Genomic DNA, 13,965 nt, shown 5'->3' with positions numbered 1-13,965 from the left:
TTGAACCGCCAGCCTTCTGGTTAGCAGTCAAGTGCTTTAGCCACTATGCTACCAGAGATGTTCCCTATTTTTCTTCCCTGTGGTAAAGGAAAGGGCAAGCCCTTTCCTCAAGGAGGCCTGCCTTCTTCCTGTTTGCTCAGTCTTTATCCTTCCCATGGCCTCCAGGCTCCTGTGTCCTCAATTATCTCCTCTTTTCCCCATCTTCATTCTCTTGCTTTCCATTGGTTTCTTCCTCTACCTGCAAGCATGCTTTAGGCATCCCTTAGCATTTTAAAACACCCACATTCTTTCACCTATTTCTCTCTGGATCTCTACCCACTTCCCCACCTCCCAATTCCTTCCCTGTTGAATTTCTTAAGGGTAGCCCACATTTGCAGCTTCCGCTTCCTGACACCTCATCTACTTCTTCACCACTTGCCATCTAGCCTTGCCCGTACCACTCCTCTGAAATGGGTCTTCCGAAGATCCTCCCTGACTGCACAGCCACAAACTTTTCTCAATACCTCCCCTTCTCTTACCAAACCAGAGACTCCTCTCCATTTGACCTCTGAGGTTTGTTTAGAGTCCAATCCTCCCCTACTTCCTCAATGCCACAGCCCTCAGGTCCGTATCCTTGTAATCCCTTGTCTCTAGCTAATACTGTCTGTCTAAACCCAGTAGCTTGGAGCAGATCGCAGTTCTGCTCAAGAGCTGACAACAGTTCCCCCAAGGCCTGCTGAACTGCACGGAAGCTCAGCCAAGAATTGAAAAGCTTCTACAGTTGTCAGCGCTGTGCTCCCTACTGTATGCCTGAAACATGCATCACATTGTAATGTTTGTTCCTTCCCTATTAGATAGTGAGCTCTCTGAGGGTATGGAGCCTGTCTTGTTCACTGTGTTCTCTGCTGTACCCCCAGAACCTATCTAGCACAGTGCTCACCCATTTGTTGTTGTTGTTGTTGTTATTTGCCATCGAGTCGGCCCCGACTCATAGCGACCCCTCCTTGGGTTTCCGAGGCAGTATCACTACGGAAGTAGGATTGCCCAACCTTCCTTCCGAGGAGTGGCTGGTGGGGTTGAACCGCCAGCCTTCTGGTTAGCAGTCAAGTGCCTTAGCCACTATGCTACCAGAGCTCTGCTCACCCATAGATCCCAGTATTTATTGAATCAATAAGTGAATAAATAAATGAAGGAGTGAACAAATGAATAACATTGGCTTTGTCTGTGTGAGAGGAGCCATTGGGCCCTCACAGGGAGGCTCCCTGGATCACAACAGTGTTTTATTTCTCACCACCCCCTTCCTGCGTTTTCCTGTTGTCCTAGATCAGCTGTCCAATGGAACTTTCTGCAATGATGTTCTGTATCTGCACTGTCTGACATGGTAGCCATTAGCCACTCTAACTGCTGCATACTTGAAATGTGGCTAATGCAACTGAGGAACTGAATGCTTCATTTTATATTGCTTTAATTAATTTAAATTTATATGGTGGCTACCATATCAATCAATATCTAGAGCACAGCTAGGTATTGATTGGATCAGTGTAGATATTGATTGGATCGCACCTAATCATGAACTCATCACAATCCTGGCCCAAATTCTCCTACTCCCCAGCAATTTGGCCTTCCTCCTCTCCCTCACCTTGACCCCTGGAATCCCAGGACCTACCTGCTGTAGTAGACAGAGAAGACATCCTCCTTTAGCACCCCCTGAGAGACAATGTTGTCAAAGACAGGGGTGACTCCACTGACAGCCTGGGAAGGGAATCCCATGCCCAGGACCCCATCAAACTTGGCCAGCATGAAGGGTATTACAGGCAGCTCTGTGACTTCTCCAAACGTCTGTGTCACCATGATTCCACCCATCTGTGAGAAGAAGGACCACAGGAGCCTGAACCCCTTGATCGGGGTCTGGTCTGGGCTCCCACACCAGGGACCTTGGGGACACAGATACTCCAGGGTATGGCAATTTGGGACAAGCTCAATAAAATCATTTCACCAACCCCACACACATATCCTCTCTCCCAATCGACTGCCCAGTGACTGGAAGAAGCAGAGGCTGAAAAGGAGGAATTGCCAAGCAGTAATAAAAAATATTCTGAGAACTTCCATAGCCCTCCCCAATGGCCCAGTTTTCTCATTAGAAGGATTGCACCTCAGCCTCCTCCCCAGTTTGGGCTAAGAGTTCTTTAGTACAGTTGGGCCTGCCCTTCTTGTTACCTTTTACCTGATTTCACAGACAGAGGGGGTAATGAAGCCTCACATAGTAATTTCCTCTCAGGTTCCATGTGCATCCACCCCTAACTCTCACACAGCGGGGGCTAAAGAAACTCCAGAATGGGGAAGAGGTCAGACAAAGGCCAAATGAAAAAGAAAACCAGGCCCTGGCCCTCATCCCATATCCTAACATCAACTATGATCTTAAAACTTATGTCTGACCCTCAAACTAACTGTGACCACATGTCATAGTCTTGACTCTGACTCTGACCCTGGGATTCAGTCTAAGGTCTGGGGAAGAGGCCTGTCAGCTGGTTGACCTTATGTAGGTTTATTGACTGGAGGTTGTGCAAATTAGATGCAAAACCCTCCATAAATCACCCAACTTTGAGCCAGTAGCTCAGGTTTGTTCCATCACAGGCTCTGCTTCTTTGCAGCTCCAGGTAGAGCAGGAACTCCAACTACCCAGGCTTAGGTGGACTGGAGTACACCTTTTCCCTGGTAGGAGTCCTAGAGGGGCAGAAGAGCCCACCCTGAGCACCAGAAGGGCAGGGGTCAGGTGACCTGGGGCGCCCCCACTTACAGTCACCACGTCCTGGCTCAGGAAACCTTTAACCTTTCCCGATCCATAGCTGATGGTGAATTCTGTCCCGTTCTCCACATAGCTGGAGGATTCCGAAGAGTCGTAGCGGTTATGAGTCTCTGGTAGAGGGACACAGGCTTTGGTCCATCCAAAGAGGTCCCCGCAGGGGGACTGGGTAGTGGGCTATGTATTGGTCTTGCCTAGTTGGGGACTCAGCTTAGGTGCAGGGTTGAGGGGCCCTGATGTCATGGGTTTGGAAAATGTATTTTATCAATCATGGGTTGGGTTTTTTGAGCCCCTATTATGCCCATAAGGAGCTCTGGTGGTGTAGTGCCTAAGGCACTTGACTGCTCACCAGAAGGCTGGCAGTTCAAACTCACCAGCCAGTCTGCAGAAGGAAGACTGGCTACTTCCATAAAGATTTACTGCCTCGGAAACCCAAAGAGGGTCACTATGAGTTGGAATGGACTCGAGAGCAGTGAGTTTGGTTGTTATTATGCCCGTACTTTTGACCTTTTCATCCCAAATGGGGCATTTTAAATAATTGTTCACATTGCAATGGAGAGAAGGTTCTGGGAGTAAGTACTCAACTGAGAGGTTGTTGACTAAGGATGGGGATGGAGGAGCCCGAGGGCCTGGGCTGGGGTGGAGGGTTCAGTCCTGTCTCAGTTTGAGAATGACTAGGAAAGGGCCAGAAGCCCCTGGAACTTGCCTTTTTTTTTTTTTTTCCAACTGTGGTGGCCTAATGCAAAGTGAGAGGCACCTTCCTCTGTCTTCCCAGGGTCGCTGGGAACAGAGGCAAAGAGGAAGCAACTTAAACGGCAACAGGAGGAATTGTAGCTAGATATGAGGCAGGACTGCCCAAGTGTGGTGGTGGGGGGTATGCAAAGGTCTGGGTCTCACCACACGCAGTGTAGAGAGGGCTGCACTTGCTGGAGGGCACCCAGAGGTTGGCCGAACCAGTGTCAAAGACGACTTTGAAGATCTGGGGTGGAGTGCCAATGCCAACCTCACCATAGTACTGGGTCTATAGGGGTGAAAGAAGAGAGGCTGCTGGAAGGGTTAGGAGGAGCCTTGGGCCCTAGGGGTCTTGCTTGGCTCTAGCCTTGGATTTCCAGTTGAGATAAGGCAGCTCATACAACCCTTTTGGGTTTCAGTTTTCTATCAGGGACTACGTGGGAGCCTTAGAATTGTCCTGTGGCTTCCTAGAAATGGAACGCTCAGTAAGAGGAAACTTAAAAACACTAGACATGAAGGAGGAAGGTGCCCTGACCTAGAAGGTACCATTGGAGCAGTAATGCAAGCTGTGTTGAGCCAGGCCACAGAAACCTCCACCAAAGATCCCACATCCCTCCCTACCCAATAGTGACACCTGGGTTTGAGCCAAGAGCCTAGATTCCTGAATTCCAAACCTAATCCTGCCCCTGACAACCCCCTGCCCTCTGTGCTTTATTTAGGCTTTCTAGCTGTAAAATGGGAAATTTGTAAAGTGCTTATGTTCCTCAGCTCCTCAGTCAAAGATAACATGGAACGAGTGGGTCTTGCAGGGAAAGAAAGTCTGAGGTCCAAGAGAGAAAGGAGTTGGGGAGGAAGAGAGGAGCTGAACTAGGTACTCACATCCAGGTAGTTGGTAAGGATCATGGGGGAGGTGCCGTTGCCAAGGGAGACTCTCTTGTTAAAGTGACTCCACTCAGCACTGAGCTTGGCCACATCCACACCTCGCTCCTTCAGGCTTTCCCGGACTGAGGGCATTTTCTTGAGGAAGATCCTGGTGCAGAGTAGAGGAAACAAACATAGGAGAGACTTGTACTCTCCCATGGAGTCCTTGGGTGGTGCAAGCCATTACCATGTTCAGCTGCTAATTGAAAGATTGGTGGTTTGAGTTCACCTAGAGGCATCTCTGGGGAGCTCTGGTAGTGTAATGCCTAAGGCACTTGACTGCTAACCAGAAGGCTGGTGGTTCAAACCCACCAGTCACTCCTCAGAAGGAAGGTTGGGCAATCTACTTCCGTAGTGATACTGCCTCGGAAACCCAAGGAGGGGTGGCTATGAGTCGGGGCTGACTCGACGAGACATAACAACAACAACAACAACAGAGGCATCTCGGAAGAAAGGCCTGGTGAGCTAGTGCTGAAAAATCAACCACTGAAAACCTTGTGGAGACAGTTCTACTTTGACACACAGAAGGTCACCATGCATTGAAATCTACTCAATGGCACCAGCAGTAGTAGTCTGGTAGAAGTTCTCTCCTATAATGGCAAAGTCCCTGAGGCCATCCCCTGCTCCCAGTACCCCAGGCACCTATGAATCACCCTCGTTCCCTAAGGACCCTAAAGGAGAATTTTCAAGCCAGTCACTTGCAACACCCATGGAAGCACCAGTCAAGAAATCAGACATTGTATTGCAGTGAGCAAATCTGCTGCAAAAGACCTCTTTAAAGTGTTAAAGAGCAAAGATGTCACTTTCAAGACTAAGGTGAGCCTGACCCATACCTGGTATTTTCAATCACCACATATGTACATGAAAGCTGGGCAATGAATAAGGAAGACCACATAAGAATCGATGCCTTTGAATTGTGGTGTTGGTGAAGAATATTGAAAATACCATGGACTGCAAGAAGAATAAACAAATCTGTCCTCAAGGAAGTGCAGCTGGAATGCTTCTTAGAAGTAAGAATGGCCAGACTTCGTCTCACTTACTTTGGTCATGTTGTCAGAAGGGACCAGTCTCTGGAGAAGGGCATCATGGTAGGTAAAGTGGAGGGGCAGCAAAAAAGAGGAAGACTCTCAACGAGGTGGATTGACACAGTGGTTACAATGATGGGCTCAAGCATAGCAGGGATTGTGAGGATGATGCAGAGCTGGGCAGTGTTTCGTTCTGTTGTATACAGAGTTGCTTTGAGTCGGAGATGACTCAGTGGCACCTAACAACAACAACATGAGTCACCTGGGTTTGTATCAAACCCTCAACTGAGGTTCTCCTGTTGTCTACAATCTCATCACTGCAAGGCCATTTGTTTATTCATTCCATAGTCATGTGTTAGACATCTACTCTGTGCCTGCATTATGCTGGATACTGGGGATGTAAAAATAAAGATTATCACTGCCTCCAAGGAATTTCAGCAGATGGGGAGACATGCAAGACATCTCTGAAGAGTGCCTCCTAAGTGCTGGGCAGGAGGGCGCAAAACCATGTGGGCCTGTAGGTGGCAGCAGATGCCTGCAGCAGCCTGCCAGGCTTCTGGATGCCTGGGAGCTAGCAGGAGCCTGGGCCTAGGGGGATGGAGAAGACCAATTGAACTGGTCTAGAGAGGAAGATCAGCACTTCCTGAGTGCTTGTGCACTTTGTCCTTAGAAAGATGGGCCTTGAGCCTAGTCCAGTCCTTCAGCTTCTTTCCAGATACCTTCCCATTCATCACCTTTGGGGGGCAGAATCAAAGAGGCCTGGGAAACTCACACAATACTGAACTGTTACTGGGTGAATGTAAGACACTGCAGGCCCTGCCCCTCATGCAACTGCCATAGCAACTCTGCTTACTAACTTGTTATCCCCATTTTAGAGATGAGGAAACGAAGGCTCAGAGTGAGGAAAGTGACTCAGAAATGATGGAACAAAAAACCAAACTCACTGCTGTCGAGTCAGATCCGACTCATAGTGACCTCTCCTTGGGTTTCCAAGGCAGTATCACTATGGAAGTATTGCCCAATCTTCCTTCCAAGGAATGGCTGGTGGGTTTGAACCACCAGCCTTCTGGTTAGGAGTCAAATACTTTAAGCACTATACCACCAGAGCTCCTAGAAGTGATGGAATGGGGATTCAAAGCAGTATGCCTGACACTATTTTCCATATAGGTCCACCTGGGCTCTGGCATGAAGGCTATTTGCAAAAGTCTAGAGGAAGATGAAGCTCCGGTGGCACAGTGCCTAAGGCATTTGACTGCTAACCAGAAGGTTAGCGGTTCAATCCACCAGCTGCTCTGAGTAATCTACTTCCATAAAGATTCATAGCCTTGGAAACCCAGCGTGTATCTCTGAGTTGGAATCAACTTGATGATGGCAGTGAATTTTTTTTTTTTTAAGTTAGGGTTGAGGGTCCCCGGATTGAAGGCAACTTAGTTTTGCAATAGGCTTTCCCCATTCTAGTGGCGATTCCTTCTTTCTTCTCAGTTGCAAGTCCTCCTTTTCTTCCACTATCCTTTGCATTCTAGGATGTAGAATACCCCATGTATTCTAATTGCTGTCTCCCATTGTGCCTACAAAGCTGAATGCTACTTTAATACCTATCTTCATAATATTAAAATGGAAATGACTTGTCATATTTATATCACAGTTTACTGTTCACAAAGTATTTTCACAATTAAGATCTTATTTGATCCCCAATCATCCCAGGAGGTGAGTAGTTTTATTATTCCCATTTTACAGATGGGGAAATGGAGGTTCAGAGAAGGTGTTACCCAAAAAAGGGTTCATTTCTTACTCTCCTCCAAATAGCCTTCTGCTGTGGGCCTTTATTTATTTATTTATAATTTTACTGTGGTAAAATGTATAGAAGAAACTATTTGCCATTTCAACCATTTTTATGTGTATAATTCAGTGACATTAATTGAATTCCTCATATTGTGTGACCATCACCACTATCTATTTTCAAATTTTTTATAACCTTTAACAGAAACTCAGTGGTCCTTAAGCAATAATGTCTCCTTTCCCCCTCCCATTCACCCCAGTAACCACTGATAAACTTTGGTCTCTATGCACTTGCCCATTCTAGGTATTTCGTATAAGAGGGATCCTATAAGATTTGTCTTTTTGTGTCAGACTAATTATGTTAGGCATATTTTCAAGATTTATCTATGTCACAGCATGTATCAGAACATCATTTCTCTTTATGGCTGAGTGGTATTTCATTGTATGCATGTACCATACTTTGTTTATCCATTTATCTGTTGACCAACACTTGCGTTGTTTCCACGTTTTGGCTATTGTGACTAATGCTGCAACAAACACTGGTGTACAAGTATTTATTTGCATCCTACTTTCATTTATTTTGGGTGTTTACCTAGGAGCAGAATAATAGGGTCATGAGGTAATTCTAGACTTCTCTTTTTGAGAAACCATCAAACTGTTTTCCACAGTGGCTATACCATTTTACAGTCCCACTAGCAATGCACGAAGGTTACTTTCTCCACATCTTTGCCAACACTTGTTATTTCTGATGATAGTCACCCTAATGAGGGTGAAGTGGTATCTCACTGTGGTTTTCTGAGCCTTTATTTTTGCCATTCACCTTTCAAAAAATCCTTTCCTTCTTCTCCCTGCTCCCCACCCCCAGCTCTTTAATCCTTCAAAGCGCAGCCTGGACCCCTCTTCCAGGAAGCTTGTCCTTAGGATTCCTGTCCACACTGGCCTGGCTTTTCCTTGGGCCCCTGTTTTTCCCTGGGTGCTTGCGTACATCCTACACAGCCTGATGCTGACAGAGGCAGTGGGATACGACAGTGAGGGCAGAGTGGTTGTAAAGTGCATGTTTGAGTCTGGGCACCTCCTCTTATCACCTGTGTGGTTCTGAGCAAGTTACCCACCCTCTCTGAACCTCTTCTGAGCACTCTATGAAAGAGTTTAGTGGTAGTACTGTTAAAAACCAAATCAAACCAAACTCACTGACGTTGAGTCGATCCCCTCCTTGAGTTTCCAAGGCAGTATTTCTATGAAAGTAGATTGCCCAACCTTCCTTCTGAGGAGTGGCTGGTGGGTTTGAACTGCCAAGCTTCTGGGCAGCAGTCAAATGCCTTGGGCACTACGCCACCAGAGCTCCAAGTAATACTGTGTTAGAGCTTAAATTCCAAAGCACTTGGGTTTGCGCAAGGCTGTGGTCTGCAGTGGGAGCCCTAACTCCGTTTTGAGGCTTGACATAAGTTCACACCAGTTGAGTTCTTTCTGACCTTCAAACCAGCTTTGTAGCTGTGCATAGACAAGTTCCAGGACAAATCTAGGGAGGGGCAGTTTGTGCTCTGGAAGAGTGCGGTTGAAAGTATACTCTGCTCACTCAAAGAACTAGGGAACTTGCCTGAGTGTGTCCTTTCCTAATTTAAATTAAGGTTGGGGTCCTGGTATTGTTTTGTAGACACTTAGTAGCTATGACTCAGGCCGCATGGTCATGAGTAATGCCAGGTAGTCTTTTTTTTATCTTCAGTTATGGATATAACCCAATTATGGTCCTTTTCCCCTTCTGTAGTCCTGCCTGTAACAGTGATGAATTGAGCTGCCACCCATCATGATTTTGTGATGATTCCCTTCTTTTTTCAATCATATAAAATTAGCCCCATGGCCGTGAGTCAGCGGACTCCATTCAGCTTTCTGTACTGTGTACCTGTTGATGGTTTCCCTCATCCTGAATGATTGTTTTTGTCCCATCCAAGGCTTAATGAAAATGTGTGTTAGGGGAAAAGAGACTCCAAATTCTAATAGGTTCAATAGAGACACTTGTATTAAGCCTTGGACAGGACAAAGACAATCATCCTGGATGAGAGAAACTATCAATCAGCATTAGAAAGCTGAATGGAATCCGATGAGTCTTGACCATGTGGCTAATTATGTATCATTTTAAATCATCACAAAATCATGATTGGCAGTAGATAGATTAGTCACTGTTACAGGCGGGACTATGAAAACAAAGTAAAGACCATGATTGGGATTTGAAGATAGGGAGGGGTTACAGGATTAGTTCTGGGCCTTGACTACCTGGCTGGGTGGTGGTCCGGATAGGTTGTGACTCATGAATGACCATGCAGCCTGAGTTTTAGCCACAAGACCCCAAGACCAAGACTCCAACCTTAATTAAAGTAGAAAAGGGCACACTCAGGCAAGTTCTCTGGTTCTCTGTGTGAGCATAAGCTTCTTTCAACCATACTCTTCCTGAAGGCAAACTGCCCCTCCCTAAGTTTATCCTAGAACTTCTCTGTGCATAGCCACAATGATGGTTTATGGTCAGAAAGAACCCAAATGGCACCTGAAATTTATGTCAAGCCTCAAAATGGAGTTAGGGCTCCTACAGCCTTCCACAAACCAAGTGTTTTAGAATTTAAGCTCTCATACAAGTGCCTCTATTGTACCTGTTTGAATCTGGGGTCTCTTTTCCCCTATTACAGCACCTACCTCAGAGGGTCACTGTGAGAATTAAACTGTCCACTGCTCAGTAAATGTAAATTCTGTACGTATAAGGCAATGAAAGCACTTTGAAAACGAGGGTCATTTGTTCAAATCTCCCAAAGAGTAAAATTCCAGTAAGTGTTTTAAAAGCCTGACTCTCTCCACCTCTTGCCCAATTCCATTCTGGCTCTTCTCTGTTGGAAGAGAACAAGGAAGGATATTTTCACTTCCCTGTACTTTTGCCTAAGGAGTCCCTGGGTCGTGCAAACAGTTAAGCACTTGAATATTAGCTGAAAGGTTGATGGTTTGAACCCACCCAGAGGCACCTAGGAAGACTGGCCTTAAAAATCCTATGGAGCACGTTTCTCTTTGAGCATATGGAGTTACCATGAGTCAGAACTGACTCCATGGCAACTAAAAACAACTTTTACCCTGGGGCCCTAGGTGGTGCAAACAGTGCACTGGTCTCCTAACCTAAAGTTGGGTAGTTTGAAACCACCCAGTGACGCTGAGGAGAAAGGCCTGGTGATCTGCTTCCATAACGATTACAGGCAAGTAAACCCTGCAGAGCAGCTGTACTCTGCGACACATGGGCGCCTCGTGAGTCAGAATCCACTTAATGGCAAGGAGAAAACTTTTATCCTGGGGCAGTCAGTAAGGTGGAGGCTGCCCTAGACCTGGCTCAGGCACACTGCTGGGAAGCACCTGTGTCCTCTCCCAACCCAGCAGTTACTCCCTGGGAGCCTTGAGACAGGGAAAAGAGGCTTTGGAAGAAAAAGGCCAGGTGTATGACCAGGCTTAAGCCCTCTGAGCCTCAGTGTTTTCATCCATAACATGGGAATGTTGAGATGAAACATGTAAAAAACAAACAACAGCAACAAAAACATTACCATTGAGTGGATTCCAATTCTTAGCAAACCTGCAAGACATAGTAGAGCTGCTCTGTGGGTTTTTTAGGCTATAATCTTTATAGAGGGAGCACTCATGGGGTAGTGCCTAAGGCATTTGACTGCTAACCAGAAGGCTGGTAGTTCAAATCCACCAGCCACTCCTCAGAAGGAAGGTTGGGCAATCTACTTCTGTAGAGATACCGCCTTGGAAACCCAAGGAGGGGTCGTTATGAGTCGGAAAAGACTCAACAGCAGTGAGTTTGCTTTTTGGTTTTTAATCTTTACAGAAGGCATCCTGGTGGAACAGTGGTGAAAGCACTCAGTGCTAACCTAAAAGAAAACAGTTTGAAGCCCCTAGCCACTCCACAGGAGACTGGTGAGGCAGTTTGCTTCTGTAAAGATTTATAGCCTTGGAAACTGCCTGGGGGTAGTTCGGCTTTTGTCCTATAGGGTCACTGTGAGTAGAAGAATCAACTCAAAGACAGTGGGTTTGGTTTTTTTTTTTTGGAATCTTTACAGAAGACTGCCACCTCTTCCTCTCATGGAGTTGCTGGTGAGTTTGAAGTGATGGCATCTTAAGTAGCAGTTGAGCACTTAACCACTGTGGCACCAGCGCTCCTTGAGACATGTGAAAAGACCCTGTGAAATCCTAAGCATTTTTCAGGCTTAGCAACTATTACTGTTGTTAAAACTTAACTCTCTTACCTTCAAGTCATCCTGCACTCCCCAGACTAAAAAAATGCTTTCTCTGTGAGGCCTTCTCCCAATCCTGCCTCCCCCTTCTCCAGCCCTAAGGAATTGCTTGTTTCCACAGGGCACTAAATGGATGTTAGGTCTTTCTCCTCCCTCCTAGGGCTGCTTTAATGCTTTCTTTTAACCTTTATGCTAATCTGCCCCATAGTATTGTACTAATAGCAGCTGTGTTCTTGCAATGTTCAGGGCACCATGCTAGTTGGCTTTATAGACATTATCTAATTATATCTTTGCATCAACCCGGTGAAGCAGGTACTGCTATTATCCTTGTTTTTAAAACGAGTAAATCGAGACTTGGGAAGGTTAAGTAACCTGCCTGTGTTTCCAGAACTAGTTAGTTCTGCTAGTGGCGTAGAATTTAATCCAAGACAATCCCACTCTAGAAGCTTTCCTTTTAGCCACTATGTTATGCTGCGTCCTTGGTAGAGTTAATTGTCTCTAAAGCCCCCACAATGACTAGTGTAGTACTGTGCCAGGAGCCCTGGGCAGAAATCAAAAGATATGGCTTCAAAGCCTGACTAGTGCCATTCAACTATGGGCTGTGTGACTTCAGGCAAGTCACTTGACCTCTCTGAATGGGAAAAAACTTCCCTGCCCTGCTGGATGACTTTACATATCTGAAAGCTGGAGGTATTAGGAAAGTGGGAATACTGCATCCCTGCCACCCCTTCTCAAAGGAGCTCTGGTATGGTGCCTGAAGCATTTGACTGCTAACCAGAAAAAGCCAAACACACTGCTGTGGGTTTCTAAGGCGGTATCTCTATGGAAGTAGATTGCCCACTCTTCCTTCCGAGGAGTGGCTGGTGGGTTTGAACCTCCAGCCTTCTGGTTAGCAGTCAAATGCCTTAGGCACTACGCCACCAGAGCTTCTGCTAACCCACCAGCAGCTCCACAGAAGGAAGATGGGGCAATCTACTTCCATGGAGATTTACCACCTCAGAAACCCAAAGGGGGTCTCTAAGAGTCAGAATCAATCAATAGCAGTGAGTTTGTTTTTGATTTTGGTGCCCCTTAGGTCTGTGTTACCTTCTTAAGATGCTGGAGTCCGCAGGGAGACTGAAGGTGCAGTAGCCCCAGAGCACCAGCAGGAGTCCCCAGCGAGCCATCCTGCTCTGTCCGCCCAAGCCTCACCTTGGTCCTGGACTCTCTGGAATCCACTGAAGCTTTGTGGCCACCAGAGCCCTTCTCCTTTTATATGCTCCCCACACGAGATGGTTGTGATTCTCTTTGCCTTGATTTATTACTCTGGGGCAGATGGCAAGGAAGTCAATCATAAATCCCACCCATGGGACCAAGCTAGGTGGGGGAAGGGTACTAAGGTTTCCAGACAAGGAGCAGGAGGGCTGGAGGAAGGAGGGCTGTGGGAAAGGAATGCTGTACCCAGTGACGCCAGCAGACCCCCGTCTCGACCTGGCCCTGGGGCCCCTGGAGGGGCAGAGACTGATGGGAAATAGCACTGCCCAGGGACAAAGTCAGTGTTGGGACAGGCTTAGAACCTAGGTTTCCAAACCCGTAGCCCAGATGCCCTTGAAGCTGCATCTTCAGTATTAATATTTGTTTTTTTCTCTGACTTCCTCCAGATCACATCTCAGTTTTTCCATCTAGAACATGGGTGAATCCTCCAGGTTTGTCCCCTGGTAGAACCAGATCCAGGCCCCTTAGTGCTGCCTCCCTCCAAGCCACTGTTAGCAGTGGCTGTTTATGGAAAGTACATGCACCACAGCCTGGGAGAGGAAGGAGCACCTAAGATAATGCTCTGGAAGTGGGGAGCTGGGGATGTGTGGGCGTTCTGTGTACCCTCAGTGGACCTCACTAATGGAGGGAGGGAAAGTTGGTGGTTCAAACCCACCAGTCTCTCTGCAGAAGGAAGATGGGGCAATCTATTTCCATAAAGATTTACTGCCTCAGAAATCCAATGGGGGATCACTATGAATGGGAACCGACTCAATGGCAGTGGGTCTGGTTTGGTGTTTGGTGTGGTTAGCTGTAAGGAGCTATGGTAGTATAGTGGTTAAGGCATTTGGCTGCTATCCAAAAGGTCAAGGCACTGCCTGCTATCCAAAAGCTCATTGGTTCAAAATCACTAGCAAGAGAAAGATGAGGCAGTCTTCAAGACTTATAGCCTTGGAAACCCAAGGTGGGGGGGAATCACTATGAATCAGAATCAACTTGTGTCAGTGAGTTTGGTTTGGTTTTGGTTTTGGTGGTTAGCTGTGGGGAAGTAATGAGGGCAAGGGAAGACTCTTTGTGGAGGAGGGGCTGTCTTTTCAGATTGAATGGGCAATTACTGTTATTGTTGTTGTTGTTATGTGCTGTCGAGTCAAACCCGACTCATAGCGACCCCTCCTTGGGTTTCCGAGGCAGTATCACTACAGAAGTAGGATTGCCCAACCTTCCTTCCAAG

The 13,965-nt window shown here is 46.8% G+C and overlaps 1 protein-coding gene across 1 annotated transcript in view; it reads right to left on the bottom strand.

Annotated features, from left to right (window-relative positions):
- The window catches only part of REN (renin), a 16,238-nt gene extending 3,571 nt beyond the window's left edge, over window positions 1-12,667 (bottom strand). Inside the window, exons 1-5 of the mRNA XM_007956033.1 lie at window positions 12,588-12,667; window positions 4,394-4,544; window positions 3,680-3,803; window positions 2,777-2,895; window positions 1,646-1,842 (exon numbers count right to left, since the gene is read on the bottom strand). Of these exons, the coding sequence (XP_007954224.1) occupies window positions 1,646-1,842; window positions 2,777-2,895; window positions 3,680-3,803; window positions 4,394-4,544; window positions 12,588-12,667 (671 nt within the window). The remainder of the gene's footprint in view (window positions 1-1,645; window positions 1,843-2,776; window positions 2,896-3,679; window positions 3,804-4,393; window positions 4,545-12,587) is intronic.
- Between the last annotated feature and the right edge of the window lie 1,298 nt (window positions 12,668-13,965).

This window comes from Orycteropus afer, unplaced genomic scaffold, assembly GCF_000298275.1.
Source record: "Orycteropus afer afer isolate SDZICR_OR568_19922 unplaced genomic scaffold, OryAfe1.0 scaffold00572, whole genome shotgun sequence".
NCBI classification, from domain to species: domain Eukaryota; kingdom Metazoa; phylum Chordata; class Mammalia; order Tubulidentata; family Orycteropodidae; genus Orycteropus; species Orycteropus afer.
This window is presented reverse-complemented; position numbering and strand designations above follow the sequence as displayed.